This window comes from Phodopus roborovskii, unplaced genomic scaffold, assembly GCF_943737965.1.
Source record: "Phodopus roborovskii unplaced genomic scaffold, PHOROB, whole genome shotgun sequence".
NCBI classification, from domain to species: Eukaryota; Metazoa; Chordata; class Mammalia; order Rodentia; family Cricetidae; genus Phodopus; species Phodopus roborovskii.
Genome location: NW_026125281.1, coordinates 28,272,325 through 28,296,672, shown reverse-complemented (window position 1 = coordinate 28,296,672; position 24,348 = coordinate 28,272,325). Strand labels below are relative to the sequence as shown.

Sequence of the window (24,348 nt, the reverse complement as noted above, 5' to 3'; positions counted from 1 at the left end):
GAGCATTAATAGCATTGGCATTAATAAATTGAACATCACGAAGCTGAAAAGTTTCTGTAAAGAAAAGGATACCATAATTTAGACAAAGTTGTTGCTATAGAATGGGAAAAAACCAACTACACACCCAATAAAGGACTAGTATCTAAAATATACAAAGCACTCAAAAATGCACAAGAAAACAAATATCTAAAATATACAAAGCACTCAAAAATGCACAAGAAAACAAATAACTCAATTAAAAATGGTATACAGATCTAAATAGGGAATTCTCAATAGAGGAAACAAAAATGACTGAGAAGCACCTAAAGGAATGTTCAACATCCTTAGTCATCAAGGAAATGCCACTCAAAACCACCTTAGAATTCATCTTACACAAGCCAGAATGTCCAAGATGAATAAAACAAATGGCAGTTTATTCTGGTTATTCTGGTGAGGATGTGGAGGAAGGGGGACACTTATCCATTGCTGGTAGGAGCACAAACTGGTACAACTACTACAGAAACCATTACGGCAGTTGCTCAGGAAGCTGAGACTAGATATAACTCAAGATGAAGCTGTACCACTCTTATGTTGTTACATGTTGTAAATTTATTTTAAGATGTGCTACTTTTATTTATGCTCTGGAACATTAGTTTAATGATGTAAAGATGTGTTATTTTGCTTATGCTGCATTTGTTTAACTCTGTGAAGCTATGATACTTTGCCTGTCTAAAACACCTGATGGCTTAATAAAGAGCTGAATGGCCAGTATCAAGGCAGGAGAAAGGATGGGTGGGGCTGGCAGGCAGAGAGAATGAATAGAAAAGACATAGGGGAAGAAACATGAGGAGGGAGAGAGAGTATGATAGAACAAGGAGAGGATATCAGGGTCCAGCCACCCCGCCAGCCATGGACTAAGAGTGAAAATAAGATATACAGAAGTAAGAAAAAGAAAAGGCCCAGAGGCAAAAGGTAGATGGGCTAATTTAAGAAAAGCTGGCTGGAAACATGCCAAACTAAGGCTGGCATTTACAAGTAAGAATAAGACTATGTATGATTTATTTGGAAGCCCAAAGACCAAAGAATATAAAACTAACAACAGCTCAATTCATACTTACCAGAAATTTGAAAGAGCTTAGATGCCTGTTGATTGGTAAATGGATAAAGAACATGTACATTTTAAGATGGAATATTACTCAGCTATTGAAAAATTCATGAAATTCACTGGTAAATTCACAAAATAGAGCTAGAAAAACTCATCCATTTTGAGTCAGCTAACTCAGACCTAGAAAGACAAATTTTGTATATATTTCCTTATATGTGGATGTTAGCTATTAAGTTGTCAATAAGAAGCTAAAATCCACAGAATAAGAGAGGTTAGGTATAGAGTGAGAGACTGGGAGTAAGAGAGTATAATAATAGATCATAGTGCTATAGAGTAAGAAACTGTAATAATGGATTTCACCAGGAAGTGGAAATAGGATAGACAGTTATTGATGAACAAATATGGGCACAGTAATTGATCCAAAGGACCAAATGGGCATGGGAAGAGAAGAGGGATACGAGGTATGAAAATCGGGAAAGGACAGATAAGACTAGGGCTCATTTGGAAACCTAGTATGGTAGAGGCTTTCTAAAATATATACATATATAAAGACAAGGTAAATGAAATCACCATTTAACAGGAGTGATTGGACCATAACTGGATATCTCTGTCATCAAATGAAGCTTCCTGTGTCAGGAATGGGTTATATCTAATTGAGTTGTTGGTCAAATGGGTTCCCTGAGAACTCAGAGCAGGCCACGTTATTTTCACGGTTGGTTGCTCTCCACACACTGAAAGATAACACCTTGACCATGGAGAAGTTGAGTTGGTGCTTACTGAAAGCCTTCACCACATGATACTAGTAGTATGTTCTCTAAACACCACCAAAGGAAAAATGTCAACATCCAACCAACTACAAACCCTTCAGTCTATAGTGAGGACCTACCTGCACGATGCCCTAACATAAAAGTGGCACAAAGCTTGTGAGATTAACCAACCAGTATCTTATTTAAGGCTCACTCCACGAGATGCAACCCATACCTGATGTTTGCTGGATGACCAAGTATTTCACACTAGATAGCCCAGGGACGCAGAGTAAAAGCAAATACCATTGCTCTTAAAAAAAGAAAAGAACAAAAAGGAGAAATAAAGTGGCTCCTACATACATTCTACTATAGTCATAGATGAAAACCTTGCTCAGCCTCAGGCAGAAAAGCTTCCTTCTGCAGTAGATGATAGCAAACACAGAGGCCCACTTCTAGATATCATCCAGAGAGTGAGAGACCTTGGAACACTCAGCGATGAAAAGGGGATGTCTCCATCAAACTCTTCTCAGGACTCATGTAATCCTACAGTGGAGGAGGTGGCAAGAGTGCTAGGAGGTAGCGGAATGGAGGGTACCAAGAAAACAAGGCCGTCTAACAGCTCAGCTGATGCAGGTATGAACTCAAAGAGGCTGGCAGAACACACGGGTGAACTCACATATGCACCAAATGTGGTTCCATCCCCGAGAGAAGAAGTACACACAAGCCCCCATCTTTATCCCAGAGCAATCTGCAGTTGATAACTATGGTGGAATGAAAAATTAGCTTTTCCCTGAGGTTGTCTCACTGGGACTATACTTCTCTTAAGGGCAACATCCCTACCTCCATTCATCACTAGACAACCAACACAAAAAGAACTCTATGACATCTTTGGTGGTTTCTTGACTTGTAATGTCTTGTAAATGCATTTATTTATTTGTTTTATTCTCTAAACATTTTTTTATTTTCTTTAACTTTTTAAAGTTTTGCTTCCTGCAAGGACTTTGTGTATGTATTATGGCTCCTGCTTTTGTGTCTCCACAGGGTTCCTGTGTATGAATGGGTGTGTCTCTCTATCTATATGTGTTTCTTGTGCTTTGGGTTTTTTGTTTGCTTGTTTTTTTTTTCCCCTCTTTTATGTTTGTTACTTGTTCCTGTGTGTTTGTTTTTATTATATTTTCTCTTATTGTGTGTGTGTGTGTGTGTGCGTGTGTATGTGTGTTTTATTATTCTTTAAATGTTTCTTTTCTAAAGAGAGGAAGAAAGGGGTGGATTCAGATAGGGGAAGAAGTGTGGAGTATCTGGAAGGAAACCGTAATTAGAATATATTGTGTGGGGAAAAATTTTCAATAAAAGAAAAAATAATAGTAATTTTTTTTTAAAAAGGAAAAAATTAAACTCAAAGTGTTTACTCTTATTTTATGTAGAAGAGGTGATATTGACCTAGATGATTAAAAGGTTTCCATATTGGTTGTGAAAGGAAGACTCTGCTTTCTTTATTGTCCTTTCCAAGTATTATGTAAGGCTCTCCCTGCTTTTCATTTCTTACATATACTTGTGTGTTAGACATTTCACACCAACTAGTTCAATCTCAATTAAGAATGCTTTTTCCTACAATCAGATAGAAACAAGTAAGTTTTTAAGTAGATCTTGTTATGTCTGTCCTGTAAGGATGTATACCTGACCCTCTGTGGGTTCCATATCCACAGCCTGTAGTCTGGGACTAAAACTACTAGAGGAAAATGTGCTAGTACAAGTCATGTGCTGAAGTGTTTTTCTTGGCATCTCTAAATAACATAGTCTAACAACTAGTTACATAGCATTTACTTTGCATTCTAAGTAATCCAGAGGTGTGTCTACATGCTATGCAAATACTGTGCTCAGAGTAAGACAACACATAACATCAACCAATACTGCCTGTGAAGAACTGTAAAGGAATCTTGGTGTCGTTTTTTTATAGCATGACTGTCCTTTTTATTACAGTTCTGTATTTAAAATGAAGATTCCTATCAATTATTTACAAATAAAAGAATTTTAGTCTTCCAACCTGGATGTATAGGAGAAATTTCTTGGTGTACTTACCGTTATTTCCTCCTCCTTTTCTTCTGAGGACAAATTTAAACGTATTTATTGTCTTCATCCCTACCCTACTCAAAAAAAGAAAGAGAACAATTCTATTTATTTTTGTCACTCATTACACCATAAACATTGGAGCAGTCATGAGTCATATCCTTTATTATCTACCACAATCTTTAAGTGTTGTTCAGACATGGAGCACATTTGCCATTGGATAATTTGTTTGTGATCACAATAGCTGTATTGAAAACAAGGGATGAAAAAAGAATCACTTGAGGTACCTAACAAATTTTGGTCTTAAAATTTGTGTTTTGTCTTTGGAAAATAAATATTGCTCCAGCATTTTGGGACTTGAAATGGCCAGAAATTAGAACTATATAAACTATAAATATAGGGGCAAATTCAAAAGTATAGAATAATAGTTCTGGGTTACAGTGCTCATTCCTATGGACTAAATAGTTCACTTAACTATTTTACCCCTTTCTTACATTATTTCATAGTTAAGGGATTTGATTCTTCTTATAGGACCCACTTTAATTTTGTAGTAAAATAATGAACTTGAAGTTGGAGAGATTGCTCAGTGGTTAAGAGCTCTGGATATGCTTCTAAAGGACCTGGATTCAAATTAGCACCCTCGTGGTGCTGGCTCATGATGGAATATAACTCCAGTTTCAGGGGATCCAAAGCCCCTTTCTTGCCTCTGATATCACTGCATATACATGGTAGACACACATGTGCAGGTACACACACACACACACACACACACACACACACACACACACACACACCACAGAATTTAAAATGAAGCATTGAATTCAAAATGAAAGGTAAAAGATACACTAATCTACATTCTGCCTAAATGAATACAGTGGTATTGCTCTGTCCAGATACTATGTCTTCCTCTTCATTATGAACTGTACCCTCTCAATTGTAAGCCCTAGCAAATGTATCCTTCCCATACCTGCTTCTCTGGTATTTTGTCACAGCACTGATGAGAAAAGGAAATAACAGAACTAATGCAAGCCCCTCACCTCTATCTGCCCACATTTCTGGAGCCAAACTGAGTAACACAAGCAAACCTAAGCTCAGAAAGGAAGCAAGGTATATTGTCCCCTAGGGCAAGAGAGGTGATGTGATCAAGTGGGAACAAGAGCTGAGTGTGGCCACCCGGGTGCTGCTTTGGTTGTCACGTTTTGAAGGATTACCATCTTGGTGTCACTAGAGAATGTATCATAACAGAAGAAGGAAGAATTTTATTCTTTGAGGAGTTCAACAAATACTGATTCACCAGTATGCACCACCCTAACTATATAGAAAATGTTATTCTAATTAATTAACTCAATAGATAAATATTGTTAAGGTAGGAATGGAATGAGAAAAGCAGTGCCTTGTATTTGGAATCTTCCAGAGGAGAGTGACCATGATTAGAAAATGCTTTCTGAGGGTGGGGCTAGCAAAGGAGACTACAGGAAAAATGAGTTTAGAAGCAGAAAAGTTATCATAGATCCACCTGTCCTTGAAATCCACCCCCTTCCTCTTATTCATGGCTGAGTCAGATTTTCTAGTCTCCTTGCAATTACCTGTGCTCATGTGATGATTCTAACCCTGTAATATGGAAGAAATAATATTTTCTTTTATATCTAATATTTAAAAAGCTCACATGCAACATTATCTTACTTTACCCCTGCCTCAGGTAATCAGAAGATGGATGGAACTATAGTTCATACAGATGTAATTCACTGGGATATCACATGGAAAGTCCTTATCAAGTAAAAATATGTACATAATTAAGATATAAATTTTCATAATTTCAGTCACTAAAATTCAGGATATTTATTTTATTTGGTAAGACTACTTTTCATAAGTTTTACATGTGTTTTTTGAAAACTGACAGCTACAATGGTGCTGGTGTGAGTGAGGGAGGAAAGAGGGAGAGAAAAAGGGAGGGAAAGAGGGAGAGAGAGAGAGAGAGAGAGAAAAGAGAGAGGGGGGAGATTACTAGTTATGTATTGGTTACTTGTTCTAAACTACTTCTGGAGTCTTGAGTACTTGTGGGACTCATTGGACTAGATTACATGACAGAATGCTAGAACAGTCTATCTTGGCAAAGCCTTACTGTGAACCTCTAACCTAACCAGATTGAGAGAAGGTTCAGGTTCCATGGTCTGGCAGCCAAGAGCAATCACTTATGGTCTGAATAATTAACAGGTCCTTTTTTTCTAGCTATAATATTCAATATGTGATTTTATATGTTTGATCCTCCTCCAAGCTTAACCACAGCTGAGGTGAGCTCCTTCCTCTCCATCTCCAGTTTCTCTCCCAGAACACTTCCTCCCCACCCCAATCCCACCCCAGTTCTGATCCGTCCTGGTCCTGTTCCCATCTCCACCTGGCCCCAGTCCTTAGAGTTTCCTTGACTGGATTTGTTGCTTGGTGAAAGGAATTCCTGTGTTTTCTTCTCTGTTACAGTAGCAGAGCTCTACCACACCTGAATACCTATATGGATGTGTCTGTGCTGTTTTTAGCCAGAAGGTGGATTTGAGCACAATTTTGGTTTTTATTTTATGTTGATAAATACATCTTTATATTGAGTAAAATAAAACCTGAGCTAAGTTTCTACCTTTCTTTTCCTCTCAAAAATCCATTAATTCCTCATCTCTTTTCAATGTAGGTACATTATAGAAAATACACTGGTAAAAACACAGTAGAAACATGCTCTCTCATGGCAAGTCAGACTTCTTTCTGATGTACCCACAGCATTACTGAGGGCACATGTAGACTCTAAATGCAAAGGTAGCTGTTACAGTTTATCTTCAAATGCCACTTCTCATTCCCTAAAAGCATATTTTAAAATATTCAAAGGAGAGCCTTTTTAAAATGCTACACAGATAAAACAAAACAAAACACATTCATAAAGAGGTAATTTGTGTACTATGTGGGTTAAATTTTTATCCATTTTTACATAAAACATTGTTACATCACTTTTCCCCTTCACTTTCCTCTCTCTGACCACTCCCAAGTCCATTCCCTCCAACTCCTCCCATGCAACCTCATTCTCAAATTGATAGCCTTTTTTTTCTTTTTTGTTTGTTTGTTTGTTTTGGTTTTTTTTTTTTTTTGAGAAAATATTTCTCTGTGTAGCCTTGGCTATCCTGGAACTCACTTTGTAGACCAGGCTGGCTTTGAACTCACAGAGATCCACCTGCATCTGCCTCCTAAGTGCTGAGATTAAAGGCATGTGCCACCACTGCCTGGCTGGATAGCCCCTTTTTCTTTGATTATTATTACATATGCATATGCCAGCCTATGTATCTGCACATGTATGCGTGTGTATAATGTGCACAACCACAAATATAACTTGCTGAACACCCCCAGTGTGTTTTGTGTGCATGCATGTGTGTGTGTGTGTCTGTGGTTTCAACGCTGACCATCTTATAGTAGTAGATAACCAATTAAGGATTCATCTCGGAGAAGTTAATTCTTCCTCTCCCAGAAGTCATTAGTTATTATATCACAGTGCAGATTAAAGAAGTGATTGCTCATTCTCTTGTTACTAATTTATTGGACATTATGCATTCCTTTGCTATTTTAAATGGTTGTTTGAAACTCTTCTCAATTACCTGAATAAAAATGCCCAATGGGACAGTGAATGACTCAGATCATTGACAGAGCATGTACTACGGATGGAGCAAGACCCCATATTCTACCTCTTTTGCCAAACAGAGAAAATCAAAACTTTAAACACATACGGTAAAAGTAAAACAGTATTCATTTTGAATTGTAAGTCCATCTTAATGTTTTCTTTTAAATAGGATAAATAGTATATTTTGTGTACTTGTGTAATTCTTTAGGATTTCATGTGCATGTTAAAATAGGAAAAGAAAATGATAGCTGTGGTGGTTTGAATGAAAATGTTTCCCCTGGGTTCCTTTATTGGGAGACTTAGTCCCCATTTGGCAAAATAATAATCAAAGATACAAGAGGGAAAATAAACAAAGAAACAAATGAAGAGCAACAAAACTCCCTATACAAAATGAAACAAAAAACAAATGAAGAGCAACAAAACTCCCTGCACCTACACAAATGTATAACTGCTATGTCGTCAGCTCATGATTTCCAGCACTGCATAAAGATAAGATGTAAGGGTTACAATCAGTGAAAACCCAAACTTCATAAACCTATACACTCATTATTGAAGTTGACTTGCTTTCTAAAAATGCATTTGAAATCAATGCATTTTCAGCTGTTTGAATTACACAAAGACACATTTCCAGTCTGGGTCTCTGGGAAGCTGAAAGAGAAGTGCACATGGACTTCAGGTTTTCTAAAACATCATCACACCTGGTAAGACAGCCTTGGGGTTGGCCTGGTGCAAATCTCTTCTTCTAAGAGAGCAGTCCCCAGCCTCCATGCCCCCATAGGCTCACTACCCCCCCCCCCCAAGAGGAAATGCTTTGTGCACTAGGTTTTAGTGACAGCAAGGTAATTGGAAGTCCAAAGGCTTTCCAGTTAGATTGACTGCCTTCACATCCAGGTGCCTCCCTGTGGTCACCAGAGAACTTTCTCTATCTGCATCTACAGCTTGTCCATGCACCTACTTCAAAATGAATGGATATGCACAGCGGATGGAACCTGGCAATAGACAAGCATTAGGTGCCTGTTGTTGTATAGGGCTTCCTAAATAAATGAAATAATTCATAAGTAAAATACATTGTCCTATGAGCTGGAGAGGACCACTGGTTTCACAACCTCAGGACTTGAAGGGGTTGTTAAAATTCATGGAAGACATCGACAGACTTATCTGTTCCCTCTTCTGCAACCTTTTCCCTCAGCAACTAGAGTAGTCAATGATCCAGACTTTCTACTAGTCTTTCCCCATGTACTAAACTATTTATTTCTCAGTGTCTATCTTTTTATTGCTTTCACTCACCTGTGATGGCCATGAATATGTTGTATGTGTATAAAAACCTGCACTCCCTCACAGTCTTTGAGCATAGATGTCTTAAACTTATGTTAAAAATAAATAAAAGGACTTGTGACTACACATTCCCCTTCACAAAAGAATGAAAAGAAATGGACTTGCAACAATGAACACTCTTGGCTTTTTCTTGGACAGCAATTTGAGTTAACTTGTGTGTTCCTATTATAATTTCAGGGATACAATGGGCAGATATTTCTTTGGAACACTATTGCAAAATTAAAAAAATATTCATAGAGAAAATATTTAAAGAACAGGACATTTACCGACAAGCTAATCAAAACCCAAAATACCTTTACTGCCTGAATGGGTTGGGCAATCTCCAAGTCTGGAGCAAAGGTATTACAACGATCTCTCATCTTTCCTGTCTTTACACAGGGGCTGGACTTGAACTGAAACACATCAGCTAACTTATACCTACGGCGTGCTGAGACAGAAGGCATGAGACACCACCTACCTTCACCTTCTCTTAATCTATAAACCAAGAACCTTTTAGGAGGCCAGCAGTGGGTAATAATAGTGTTTTGAGCCTTATTCTGAAGTCTGCTTCTTTGCAGGCAATTGGTCAGGGTGATTTTAGCTACTTGTGCTGAGCCCTGAGGAAATTTAAGTCTACAGAACTCCAGGCTCTGTTCTGTTGGTGGGCAGGGGAAACAGACCTTTCTATAGAATCCATAGACTTTGGTATCTTAACTATGATTAGGGTTTACTCCCAGATTCTTCTCCATGTATCTCTGTAGAACTTCATATTTGCCTTTATTCTAGAAATACCTCATTGTTATTAAAATGCTGTGCATTGTCCTTGCCTTCCCCTTGCCAATAAAGGTCCCAGTAAAGATTCCCAGAGCACTTTGAGTTAGATCCTGAAGTTCAATTTTCACATTGTCTCTCATTTCTGAGCTCCTGGTGGAACATTTTTCTCTGCTGCAACCCTAGTCAACTTTTCCTACAAGATTCCAGCAGGGGCGCCCTGCGCAAAAAAAAAAAAAAAAAAAAAAAAAAAAAAAAAAAACCTGACTGAGACTTGGACCCAGGGCTGAGTGCCAGAACTCTTAATAAGCTGCTTCTGAGCGCCAAGCCCATCACCTCTTCCTGCCTGGCCTGTCTTCCGTGTCTGCATCCACTGCCCGGACCTTGTCCCTGCGCTGTGCATGGCACTTTTCACTCTGAGCATCAAGTCTCTGGGTCCTTCTTACCCTTACTCTAAACTGAACCTGCACCTCCCAGAGACCGCTTGGCTAAATAAACCTAGCTCCTTGTTTTCCAGCCACTCTTCACACCAAGAGGGAAAGCCCAAGGCCTGTCGCTCCGCAATTGCTCCGGGCGCCAGGAACGCAAATCCCTGGGGCTTCCCGGATTTCTACTCATTCATATTCATTCTCTTTCTCTCACAATCTCTTTCTCTCTCCCCAGACTCCTAATAAGACAAGGCGATCCTCCCCAGTGGCGGGGTCTCTCTCTCTCTCTCTCTCTCTCTCACACACACACACACACACACACACACACACACACACACAGAGAGAGAGAGAGAGAGAGAGAGAGAGAGAGAGAGAGAGACTCCACGCATACACGCTCGCTCGCCTACTCAGACAGCCCACCGCACTTTCCAGACGCCCACCTCCAGCACACTCCCCTCCCCTAAAAGGCATTCACCCACTCACCAGCTGTAGCCTCTTCCGTACCCCCGCCCTCCCGCGCCGGGCTCCCCCTCCCCAAGAAGCAGACCCGCGGGCTAGGAGGCAGGGACCCTGGCTGACGAGCAAGCGAGCGGCTCTGGAAGGAGCGCCGCACTGACCTCCTCCTGCCCTGCGTGCAGATTAACAAAGGCGGCGGCGAACTCCGGCCAGGCTGCCGCGAGCCGAAAGCTGGCCCTGGGGCCCCGAGCCTGGCCATCCCGCAAGCGCTCGCGGCGCGGGCTGCTCTGGAGTCTCAGGCGACGGTGACTGAGCTCTCAGATCTCCGTGAAGCCGCGCTGCTGGGACGCCGGTCACACCATGGGCTGCTGCACCGGGCGCTGCTCGCTCATCTGTCTCTGCGCGCTACAGCTGGTAAGTGCCTGGTTGAGTCCGAGTTCTGGGATCAGTCTGACCTTCCGGACCGGCTGGTAGAGGTCCAGCCTTGTACCTGCAGCTCATGGCTAAAGATCCGTGAGCACGCAGAACGCTTTGGATGGATCCCCACCCTCGCTGTCCCATCCAGGGTGCCTGCGCCTCCAGCCCAGTAGCTCTTGCCCGCAGGAGGGCGCGGTCTTACTTTTGGTCCGGTGCGCTGCGTCGCCACCACGCTTTCCGAGGGCAGCTGGGGTGGCGCTCCCAGAGAGTGATTTCCCCGCCCCTCTGTCGGACACCTGGCGTGTGTGTGCACCCTCTGCAATACTGCTGAAGTTATATCCGGGCTCAGGGCTCGGGATGGTTTTCAGGCGACGGGATGTTGTTTAGTTAGAAGGTGTCTGTGGACCGCCAGCTTCTGAGACAGCAGCAGTCTCAGCTTTCTGGTGGTTCTCACTTTCAGCAGCTGGAAGGTGATGGTTGATTACTCTAGGACTCCAGGAAGATGCGGCTGTGCTTGGGGACCACAAGTTCAGTCTCTGCCATTTCAGTTCGGCTTTTGATTTTCTTGAAATGTTGCACGTCGGGCTGCGACCGGCTGACAGCTGTCTTGCGGGAGTGGACAGGGCTTTTCTTTGACTTGGCGCCTTGCCCAGGGAGTGAGTAGGAATCCGAAGTTAGAAAGCAGGGTGGAAAGAAAAAGACCTTTCTGGTTGTAAGCAAACACTCGCGATCCTTTTGTTTTCAGGGCTGACACTGTGGTGTGTTTCATGGTCACCAGAAGTCAAGGCTGCCATCTCCTGTGCCAGACTTTGTGAGATTAACTCACTTTCTGGGAAGCATTGTCTATCTTTCGACACAAACCTCAAAGGTGAACTAGGGTATTTAGTCCAGCCAGGAAAGAAGCTTTCAGTGAACTTAAGGAAGGACTATAGCTCTTGCTGGGCTCTTTGACCCATTAACCGGGAGATGTAATAATGAGTTAGTCCTTGTTTCCTGGAGCTTTTAAAAAACATTTTCACTTTTACAAGTTTTTTTGCCAGTTTTTGCCCAGAGCTTCATTTTATATAAGCTAAATGTTCTATAATCCACCCAAAACAAATAAATTCATAAGCCTGTAGGACAACCTAGTCTGCACTATGAGAAACACACACCAAATGTGTTTTTTCTGTTTTCTTGAAATATATAAAACTTCATGTGAGTATTTTGTTTTACCTTAGAGAAAAAAGTCAACAGACAACTTATACAGTAATTTTTAGAAATGAACCTGGCTTTCAACTTAGCAAACTGAATAAATTCAGTCAACCCTTGATTCTTATCTATTTACATAAACATCACTGATTTTCTAATCATTGTAAACAATAAGAAGTTAGGGCCAAAAGTTATGCTTCCCAAACACTTCAAGTGCAAGTATTTAGCATTTTAGCACCCAGGAGTGGAAACACAGTTGCTGAATTTAAGACAATGTCTATAGCCTCCGTTTATATAGTGTTTTTTTCCCATAAACATTTCTTTTGACTCCTGAAATTATTCTCTGGGAGATACCCATTTCATTAATTTGCCTATAAGGAACTCATAAACTCCCCCCCAAACCCCCTCCAGTAAGTTGTTGTACTATGGTAGAGGGGTGATTATAAGCATATATGAACTACATCCTAAACAAAAGAAAGCATACATATTGTCTCAGCAAGTTTCTATGGCTATGATAAGACACTATGACCAAAATCTTATAATCTACATCACAGTCCATAGTTAGCATCACGATGTGGACTCCAGGCAGGAGTTTGAGAAGAGACACTGAAGCAGAAGCCACGAGGAATGATGGTTCTTGGGTTTCTCCCCATGATTTGCTTTCTTATACACACCCAGGGCCACCAGCCCAGAGTGACCTGGACTCTCACATCAATCACCAATTAAGAGCATGTATCATAGGGTTATTTTTCTCACCTGAGGTTTTCTCTTTCCAAATGACCCCAGCCTGTGTCAAGTTGAAAAAAAAAAAAAAAAAAGCCAACATGCATTTGTTTTTCTATTACATTATTGTGTCATATATGATAGCATTATTTATATAAAGGGCTTATAGTTGAAATTACATCTGGTAGATTTTTTTGTTGAGTTTGACAAACTCTTGATGTCATTGTTTTGATATGAATACTGGTTAATATTTTATTTGTTTTAAGGAGAAAGAATACACTGAAACAATGGAATTTCATCAATACTATCTATGATCAAAATTTCTTTTTCTGAACTGTATAATAATTTTCAGTCACTGAAAGATTATTTATATGAATTTCGGTTTACAATGTAGTGGCTACAGGTATTACATACATGCATTATTGAAATATATTTACTCACAAGTTTGATAGGACCATTGCTCAGTGTGCCATAAGTTATATCCCAACTTGTAACATTTTCCAATGTCTTTGCTATAAGTACTCCTACTTCAGCCAGTTACAAGTAAACTTTTATTTAGTATTTCTAATATCCAGATAAAATAAGAGGCATAAGCAACTCCAAAAGCACAGATAACAAAGAATGTAGCGAAAAATCATTCTGAAGGAATGAACCTTAAATGTTTTAGTACTTGTGTTTTGATCAAGATTTCTTTAAATTTATACAATTCAATTTACAATTATGGTTATGTTCGATAACTACCTCAAAGAAATCATACTCCATGTTAGCCTACTCCAGCATGCCTTGTGAAAGGACCCCAGCTTCCCAGGCCTGATGCATTTCCCACTGAAAACAGCTCTCCTTTCTTCCTTTCACATTTTCCTCTACTCTGACCAACTCTTGGAAGATGGAGTTATGAGACCTTAGCAAGTGCTGGTATGAAGAGGGGCTGCAGGCTGCCCTTTGCTGTTTAGACTTGATGCAAAGAATTCACACAGTAACGGTGAATGGCCTGTAAACCACCGCATAGATAGCCCAAGAGCTTCTCTTAAAAACCACAGGAATGGAAAGATTTCAATGATCAAATTCCATTTCATATGTACTTCATTCCCTCTTGAGTGAAAAAACATTAGAGTTGGAAATCTAACTAGAGAGCACTTGCTATTTTTAGGTGACTAATGTTGATGAACTTTGATTTGCAAACTCTGTATTCTACCTTGCTCTTCCTGTCCTTTTAGTCAGTTTCCATTATTGTTGTTTCTCCATGCAAATGTATGTGCTTTCCCCCAAATCACATTTATTCTCTGACTTTGCCAGACCAGATTAGGGAACTTTGTAAAGTGATTTTTCCTAGGAAAGGCAATTTGTTACCATCCCACTCATCTCTCAAGTCATCAAAGAAGTTTTAAATACATCTATGTAAGGACACTTTTCAATGATGCATGTTTGTATAATAGGTTTGTAGGTTCTAAAGCTAACTGAACACCCAATCATATGTATGCTAAATCAGCTTTAGTTACCATATTTAAATGAGCCTTAATTATATGTTTTGAACTTTGCTATCATCTCCACATGGCATTTCAGAAACTCTTTTTTTTTTTTTTTTCTTTTTCCTGAGCTGCCTTGGTTAAGTTGTGAACACACTATAGCAGGCATGGGTCCCACAAAATGTTTATCTTTCTGCATCACAGACATCAGACTCTAAGGCTTTCAGTAAAATTTGGCATGCCATTACTTTGAAGAATTTACTATATTTTTTAGTCTTTTACAGTGAGAACTATATTTATTGTCAGAGCTGGTAATCAACCCATTAAAACTCAAAAGTAAGATGACTTGTTTATAGTTACAGAAACCCAACGATGCAGCTATTAACATATAGATGGGTCATATGCTTTGTTTTAAAGAGCTATCTCCCCAGTTAAAGAAAATTAGCATCTATTTGCTGACAATGAAAGCAAGGTTTCAAGACTTTCTATTTCACCTTCCAACCATCTTGTGAACAGAGCATCTGTGATATTTGAATGCTCAAATAAATGGGCCGGTACATGAATGGTGGTGACATTATCTGTGGTGAATTCTGAATTAAGTCCTGGAAAAATACTGCTCAACCCCCAGAAATACTGGGCAGCCAGTACGGAAACACATTTAATTTATGATGTAGATATAATGATAGTCTTGTTTTTACGTGATTTAATTTAAATAGCTATCTTTATTCTGTGTGGTATAATTCCTTTTTTAAGGGTTATTTTATTTAGGTGCATTGGTGCTCTGTCTGCATGTATATCTTATGTACCTCATACATACAACACGTGCTGAGACTAGAAGAGTGCATCCAGTTTCCTAAAACTGGGGTTACAGAAGGGTTTGACTGTCACAGGGGGGTTGGCATTTGAACCCTTGTCCTCAGGAAGAATAGTCAGTCCTCTTAACTGCTGAGCCATGTCTGCAGCCCCGCAGTGTGATTCTTAACTTTCGTTGTCTTTATTTCGATATTCTGGTTCATCCAATGAAACTTTAAAAAGGTGAGGGAAATTAATTTATAGCTGATAATGAGACTTTTTCTGGTCTGAAATCACCTTGCATTAGCCAAGACTGAGAGATGACCTACACATCAAATACAAAAGGGCAGTCTGTGCTTTTACAAAATACATGGCCTAGGAAGGATGAAGTGGGTGAAGGACATGTGTGCGCACATGTTCAGGGCAAGCAGAAGTGGTTGGTGATACAAAGAGACATGTTTAGAAACTTTAAGATTCTGATTGCCGGAATTATGACTTTTGAACTTAGGCAACAGACTGGGCCAAATGGTCAGAATTAACAATCACGGGGAATATTGATATTCCAAACTCTGGATTAGATTATTTTGGGAGAAAGGAGAAAGAAAAATGAGGTCAATACAAACATAAGCATCATACACATATAAGAAACAAGAACAACAAAAATTATAGGAGTTGTGGTCACCAGTAACAATAAAGATATGTGCAAAGATGATACGATTGTATCTTTTTATCATTTCTTTAAGCAAATTACAAGACTGCCATTTTATTAACATTTATCTAAAAACACTTGAACACTACCTGGAGTTTATAATCAGTTTACTCTTGCTAGTGGGGAGGGAATCAAAGATCCCTATTCTTTGCTGAGGAGCTGTTGACAGTTAATGGTTGCTAGGGAATAGAGGTGATTTTCTTCAGTGGTGTGTATGATCCTGTAACTAAGGCCTTATCCATGTGCGTCGAAGCATTCCTAATTGAATTTTTTGACCACTAAACAAATTCAAATATAAAGAAAAAATAATTTAAGACTGAAGGGTGACTATTTGGGAAGAGCAGCAGGACTGAGGGTGAGTCAAGAGAAGATAATAGGGGCTGAATACCAAAATACACTTTGTATAAAAATTAATAACGAGACTGAGATTAGTCAGGGTTCTCTAGAGTAGCAGAGCCATGGAATGAATCTATCTATCAGTCTATCATCAATCATCTATCAATCATCTATGCTCTATCTATATCTATCTATCATCGATCAATCATCTATGTATCATCAATCAGCCATCATCTATCTATCAATCAACAATCATCTATCTATCTCTATCATCTATCAAGCATCTGTCTATATCTATCATCTATCATCTAATCTACCCACCCACCCATCCATCCATCCATCCATTTATCTAGATACATATTAGAGTGGTTTTTAGCTAGTCGTCAATGGCTACCTTCCAATGAAAAGGTCCAAGAATCCAGTAGTTGTTTAGTCCACAAGGCTGGGTATCTATTGTAGCTGGTCTTCAGTCTATTTTGGAATTCTGTTTATTTTAATGATTCTATATATATAGTCTGTTTACTGTCAGGAGGTGGAGAAGCCTGGAAGAATGGAGCTTATAGATGAGGTGAACAAAAATTTTGTGCATAGTAAACTTTATTCACATAATTTATACCGTATTTAGAATAGTCACATGAGTAAAGTGTACAATCACAAAAGCTGCACATGACAGACAAGCCACTTGTGAAGGATAAAAACATGTTTTTTTTATAAAGGTATATAAACAAATAAAAATAGCCAGCTGTAATGAATAAAGTGAAGTAAACTCACACTCTTATCTGCTACACCTTGGAGGAGTACAAAAACATAATCCAAGAATAGTTCTATGGTTTGAAAAAACTGAGGTCACAAGACTCTTGTCTGGGTTTCTTGGAGTTTTCTCACAAACACTCAGAAATCTTCCTGGACCATGTCTAGGAAGCAGTTGACTTAATAACCAAGGTTAGCTAACACAGAACCTCTTATTATTATATGAGATACACACACACACACAAACACACACACTGGTAATTTTTTTTCCCTAGAAACCAAGTTGCTTCATGTCCGTCTTTATGAAAAGAGTTCTGGATCATATTTAGCAATAGAGATACTTTATTTCATAAGAATTACTAACTATTTCATTGAACATTTAAAAAAGCACTAAACTGAGTCTTGTAACTTTTCTTAATCATCGGTAAAGTTACAAGGCATCTTGCTTTTATGAATACAAGACAAAGAGAACATCCTACTAGTAGAAAATGGACATGAGTGTTGTGAGATGAATTATGCATAAATGATGATTGATGTATCTTTTGGTAGGATCTAATTTGGAGATGATCTTTATTAAGGTAATTAAATAAAGCAATTAATGTAGATTCCAGGCCAGTATGGCTAATGCCTCTGTAAAAGGGGAATTTGTACAAAAACACACTCAAGGACAGGGGAAGGTAAAGGAATGGTTTACAGAGAATGCCAACATAGAATGCTTGACTCTGCTTGATGGTGTACTTTGGTTTGTCTGAATTGTAAGACTGTTGTTACGTGAGCTTTCTGGCCCAGCAGGTCCGATGACCCTTGAGCCCGAAAGGAACATGCAGATATTATATTAATCACGAAACTGTTGGCCATTGGCTAGGGCTTCTTATTGGCTAGCTCTGTCTTAATTACTAACCCATGAGACTGTGGCTTCCTACCCGGTTATGCCCAGCATAACTCCTCCAGCAGCTTACATGGTGACTGACTCTGTCAATATTTCCTCCTCATCTCCTAGTCTCACCTATCTTGCTTTGCTATTGGCCAACAGTGCTTTATTCATCAACCAATAAGACAAACATATACAAAAGACATCCCCATCAGTTGATCTATGTTTTTTAAAACTTGCTGGTTGAGGTAGATTGGACTTGAAGAGTTTTATCAGGCCACTCCCTCATGTGGGTGGTTGCACCTTGAAATCAGAGCAACACAAGGGATTTATGAAGGGCAATTTGATTGCATATTCTGAATTGCACCAAAATGTGGATAGTCTGTCACTCAAATAAGGCAAATTCTCTGGATTGGGAAAACTTGGAAAGACTGAACTTTCCTCAAGATTATCAAGGAGACAGATGCATCATTGCTGAAGGTAAACAGAATGGATCTGGGCCTCCTAGGCTGACTCAGCTACTCTGAATGTGTTGTCCCTATGGGATCCTAATCTCTAATGTATTGCTCTCTTTTGCAGGCTTACTGGCTATCAAGCCATGGAGTCAGAATGTTGGACTCCTGGCAAGTGTTTTGTCTCCATTATGAGTATGTTGGTGTGGTCTAATTGTCCCTTATAAGCCTATAGGGAGTAGCACTATTAGGAGGTGTGGTTTTGTTAGGGTAGGTGTGGCCTTGTTGGAGTAAATGTATCACTGTGGGAGGTAGGCTCTGAGATCTTATTTCCTCAAGCTTCATTCAGTGTGACACTTAGACTAATCCCCATTGCCTGTGAGTCAAGACTTAGGACTCTCAGCTCCTTCTCTAGCACCATGTCTCCCAGCACAACACCATTTCACTCCATAATAATTACTAAACTTCTTAATATATGTCACAGCAATAGAAACCTTTACTCTGACAGAAGTTGGGACTAGGGAATGGGTTATTGCTGTGATAGGCCTGAACGTGCTTTTGTTTGGAGTACTTTGGACTTTGGGAGTTTGGGTTAGGAAATTGGTGGGATGATTTAAGCACTGATTATTTGTTCATACTAGTAGGAACAAGGAAGACAGTGGTTGATTTGAACTGTGTGGCCTGGCTCAAGAAGTTACAGAGCAGAATTTTAGACTGTTGCTTGGAAATTGTTGTGATATCTCAGTGAAGAATGAGTCTGCTTTTTACCCTTCTCCAAAGAGTGTGAGGCAGATTCTTAATTTGGGTTAATTCTGTTTGCAAGGAAAATCACAAAACCGCCTACTACAGACTCTGTCATGGGGTCATTAGTGTTAACTCCTATGAAGATATATAATGAAAACAATCAAACCGAGAAAGGAAAAATACAAAATGCACAATTTGATGCAAAAAGGAGGATCAGGAAATGGAATGGAGCTAAGTCCTGTATTCAAGGAGATAAACAGATTAAGAATAGAACAAAAGGAGTGGTGATTTTATGGGAGAAAAAAAAAAAACTCACAAAGATAAGTTTCGACTTTGTAGAAAGGATTGGAAAAAAAAAAAGCTTAAAACAGGGTATGGTGGAACGTACCTTCAATCTCAGCACTTTCTGTTGTGAGTAATATACATGACATCTAGGTTGTGTGAGTCAAGCTTAGTGCTCTTTGGAAGTGTAGTCAGAAAAGTTCATACTGTTAAGAAGGAGTCCAAGTAGAACCAGGCCAGTGATTGTTACCATGGTAGGATTGCTGTTGCAATAGATTTGGGGGTCTCTCTTTGTGTGTCTTTGTCTCTCTTTTAATAATGATCCTCAGGTCTCACAATATATGAAATAAATATTTACTTGATGTTAATACTTTCCCGATTTTTCTCCATTGTATACTAGGATGGTTCAGACTTTGTGTGTGAAATTAAGGAATATTCTTATTTTTGTTTTGCAAACTGAAGTCCTTATTTTATTATAATTTTAATGGCTAAATAATGTGTTTTACAAATTTATGTGTACAATGTGATATTTTTATGTGGGTACATGATGGAAAAGATTACAAACAACTTAATTAGAATGATCACCTCAACTATTTGTTTTGGTAGTCTACATTTTTGAAACTAGGGCACTCTGGAATGTTATGGTAGAGGTTCCATCATTCAATGCCCCTCCCCCATCTCCCTCCAAACCCTATTGCATCTCAAAATGATGGTCCCCTCCCCCAGAGATACTCAAGACCACTTCCACAGTGTATTTAAACTGTTCCCCAGAGAAAAGACTCCTGGTTTTTCCAGTTTTCCCTTTCCAGTCTCCTCTCTGTGGAGCTGGAAGGTCATTGGGAATTGTGGTATCCATTAAATGTGGGTTTTTTTCTAATTCAGTTTGATTTGGTTGATCTGATTTGGATTGTTGCATCAGTGGAGACCCTTATCAGGGTATAGAAACTTTTCAGACAGGACCACTTCTGATGGCCAAAGTAACTCAGAAGACCAGCCTACATTCAAACACTGAGATATACAGACTAACCTCTGAGTACCACAAAGGGTGGCATGTCAGTCAGCTGCTGAGGCTCCAGGACTTAAAACTGCTGCTTTCCAGAAGATATGGCAATGAGGATCCTTCTGAGCCTCTCTCCTTGGTTTGTGGGTAGCAGCCTCTTCCATCTCTTTGCAGGTTGTTTTTCTATGTATATTATTATCCAGATTTTCTCTAATAAATGTTAGGATACATTCATTAAAAAATAAGAAAGAAAGAAACTAGGGCTCTCAGGATGTTTTAAACGCTTAGTACATATCATTAACTATAATTAGGAGGTAGTATATAGATCACAAACTATGGCCTGCATGGCTACCAGCCTGGTTGGGATTAATACAAATATATTTTTCTGATAGGCACATATCAGAAAGTTCTGAACACCTCATGGTGTAAGCCTCCTGACAAAAAATTTTTATTACCAGGTCTTTTCTATCTCAGCTATTATGTTTCATTTCATTGACTAATATTTCATATTCATTTGGCTTAAATGTATTTTGTGATTCCGTCCTTCCCAAATCCTTCTTATAGCGTCCCTGCCCTGCCCATGGATGCACTGCATGTGTCTTCTATATGGTTGCTTACTTACTAACCCTAAAATGATATCTTCATAACTCACCATTGTTGTCATCTCCCTTGTCATCTCCCTTGACCTTCAGGATAGTGAGGCTGAGGAAATAGAAATGAACAACATTCACTGAAATGGAGCTATTTACATATACCCATGTCATTTCTTTCTTCATGACGTTATTGCTTTTTAAAATTAATGTCGCCAGTTTCAATCAGTTCATTTTCATAGTGGCTTCCTTCATGCAACTGTTTTCCCTAAAAAGTGAGTCTTTATCATACATTTGGGAAATAAGACTTCCCATCTTTAGGACTTTGGTATTATTTGCTATTAAAATATAGGCTGCTTTGTCTACCATTTACCTTTCCCACACATATTTTACCTGTGATATATCAATGTGTCTATTAGTCCTCTAGAAGTGATTTGATTATACAAAGAAAAGAATTTTTAATAACTCAATCATAAGAAAATGGGGTCATGCTACTAAAGATTTTTGCAATGATAGATTGGGAAAAAAATCTACATAGCAATTATTTTCCACAAATTAAGTACATTTTACCTAAAGAAGCAAGATAACACATTCTTCATGATAGTAATAAATTAGATATTAAAGCTGGACATGATGGTTCATGCCTATATTCCCAACACTGGGTAATATGAAGAAAGAGAAACAGAGAGAGTTTGAGAAGTTGGGTTAAATAGTAAGTTCTGTACTGAGACCTCGTTTAAAGCAAATCATCAGCAGCAGCACCATCATAATCTCCATCATTGTCACAATAATAAAAGAATGACAATGATGGTCATACAAAGCCAAAAAAAAAAAAATGAAGAAAAATTCCAAAACACCCACTATGTAATAATTAAAAGAGACAAAATCAAAATTTAAACATAAAATTGGAAGACTTTGGAACAGAATGAAGATCAGTAGATACATCTGCCTTCCCTTTATCCCAATGTTCCAGTATCTGTGCGAGCGGTAATGGTGCTAGAATGATTATGATGTAAACAGAAGATCAGCCAAATGTGAGCTGTGTTGAGCCCAGGTCCTTCAGTAAGGCCTGCAAGAAAGGTTTCCTAGTTGGGCGTAAGCCACATGCTTGCCACTAGTTAGTCTCTAACCTGAGACTAGGCAACACACTTTGAGCTAGATAGCCACTATCAATGTTAAGGTGATCTTTAATGGGGGAATAAATATGTTCACCATTTTGGAACATCAAATTAGCTAATAAAAGTGGAGATTGAGCCAGCAATGTGAATTGCTTATTTTGATTTTTTTTACAGTACTTCTTTCTATTCTATACTCTAATATTAATACAAATTTTGAAAAAAAAAAAAAAAAAAAGAAAAGAAAGAAAGAAAGAAAAAGAAAGAAAGAAAGAAAATCCAGACTCCCAGGCTGGGCAGGAAGGAAAAAGGTAAAGTGGCTGCTTTCTGACTCAGGCAGAAAACAGCAACAAATGACCTTGCTTGTATAATTTTTACGAGGACAAAAAGGGGAGGTCTACCTTAGAATGGGCTAGGATGTGGTGGTAAAGGAGATAGGGGACAAGGAGAAGGGAAGGGGATATGGAAATGGAGGAAGGGGTATTTGTTATAGAGAGACAAATTACTGCTTCTGGATAGAGGGAGGCAGACTTGGAACACAAGCAAATGACACTATATAAAGGTCCAAGGAGAAACCCCATGTTAGGATGAGGTTTGTAACTTTAGTTAGTCACATTAGTCAGGTGAGCCAAACGGGGCTTCTGATTGCTGGACTTTGGTGGTCAGCCTCCCAAGAAGGAAGTGGCCAAATAAGGAAAGCAACCTTGGTGGCTAGCTCTAAAAATGTAATCTAGTGGTTGTTAGCAAGGCAGAGAGAATGGGAGAGCAGGGCAAGGCCCACAGGTCCACAGGTTCAAGGGGGCTAGTGTCCCCGCAACCATGCTTGAATGTCAGTTTTAGGGATATTCTTTGATGGATATTGAAAAGCTTAAAGATTAAAATATATTTTTAGATGCAACAATGATTCATGACTTTAATCTCCTTAACATGAATTGTGTTAAGGCCTGCAAATCTTTATGCTTTTCCTGGGGAGATACAACACATGTATCTACTCACCCCAGATGAGGAACCCCCAGGAGAGACAGAAGTATCACCAAACTCCAATTTGGTGAACCATTAAGTTTTGCTGGGGTTACTTAGAGGAATATGGGAGAGGGATTACTTACAGGCACAGAAATGACTCAAAGACAGCTGCATCACCAAAGCCCCTTGCAGAATGGATGACAGCTCACAGAACAGCACACAGATTAGCCTGCAGGTGGCTCAGCAGGTAAGAGAGTGTTCTCTCTAGGTGACTCTGTTAGTAACCTCTTCAGGCTGCTTCTCTGGCCTCAGACTCATTGTTGCAGTTTTTCTTCTTTGTGAGTCTTTTCCTCTTGTCAGCTCCTCACTTCAGAGAGTCTTCCTTGCCCCTCAGCTCCACTTCCTTGGAGAGAGACCTTCAACTTTGTTTACTCTGGCAGGGAAGGGCCTAGTGAATGTGGTCTGTTCCAGGGACTTCCTGAAGCTGTTTTGAGTTGTTTACCTTCCTGTTTAAGCAGCTTTACATGCAGAATGAAATGTTCCAATCTCAATGAAACTGTTTTAACAACACATGCTTCCAGAACAGAATATCACTTTCCCTCAAGGATCATTTTGTGTGTGTGTGTGTGTTTTGTTTTGTTTCTATTTTTTTGAGGCATGGTTTTACTATTGAACTTACTCTGTAGATCAGGCTGGCCTCAAACTCACAGAAATGCATCTGCCTCTGATTCCCATGTATTGGGATTAAAGGCGTGTGCCACCACTGCCTAGCTCAAGGATCATTCTTTAGCAATGATTTGTAGTGAATGTTATGGTGACACAAATGTGGCAAATAAAGCAAACTAATCTATGTTTCAAATTTGACATATTTTGCAAGGATCCTCAAATAAATGGAAGATGGACTGTGAATGCCCTGTCATGGAAATGGCCATCTAGTTTTAGGTGCAGTATTCAATAGACATTAACATAGCTATAATAACACGGCCCCAACACACACACAATTTCAGATAGAGTCTTACGTATTTCAGGCCGGCTTCAAACTTGTGATGATCCCTCTGCTCTGTGAGTATTGTCATTATAGTTATATAACACCACACTGAGCTCCTAAAACCTAAATTCCTAATAAAGGAAATCTTTCAAAGTGTAGTCTATGAGAATAGCATGTTTTGGATTTGTCTTTAGTTACAAGATAGAAATGCACATGCTCTTTAAGCACTGAAATCTCTGTCCTAAACATCCTTTAGAATGGAAATTTTCCCTCAATTTCTACCCTTTCTGTTCCACATTAGCATTTTTTTTTTAAAGCTGGCCAATAGTGAGCTAAGGCCATTGGGCACTAGAGCCAGCTTGTCCCAGATGGGAAGGTTTTCAGAAATTTTTATTTATTTTTTTTAATTTTATTTAATTTTGTATAACAGTCCAATTAAATGAAAAC

At 39.1% G+C, this 24,348-nt stretch overlaps 1 protein-coding gene across 2 annotated transcripts in view; it reads left to right on the top strand.

The window, feature by feature from the left end:
• Positions 1-10,854: 10,854 nt before the first annotated feature.
• Positions 10,855-24,348, top strand: part of Nkain3 (sodium/potassium transporting ATPase interacting 3) — a 640,303-nt gene continuing 626,809 nt past the window's right edge. For both annotated transcript variants that reach the window (XM_051198451.1, XM_051198443.1), the window contains exon 1: positions 10,855-10,929. In XM_051198451.1, coding sequence (XP_051054408.1) covers positions 10,876-10,929 — 54 coding nt within the window. In that variant the 5' untranslated portion in view covers positions 10,855-10,875. The remainder of the gene's footprint in view (positions 10,930-24,348) is intronic.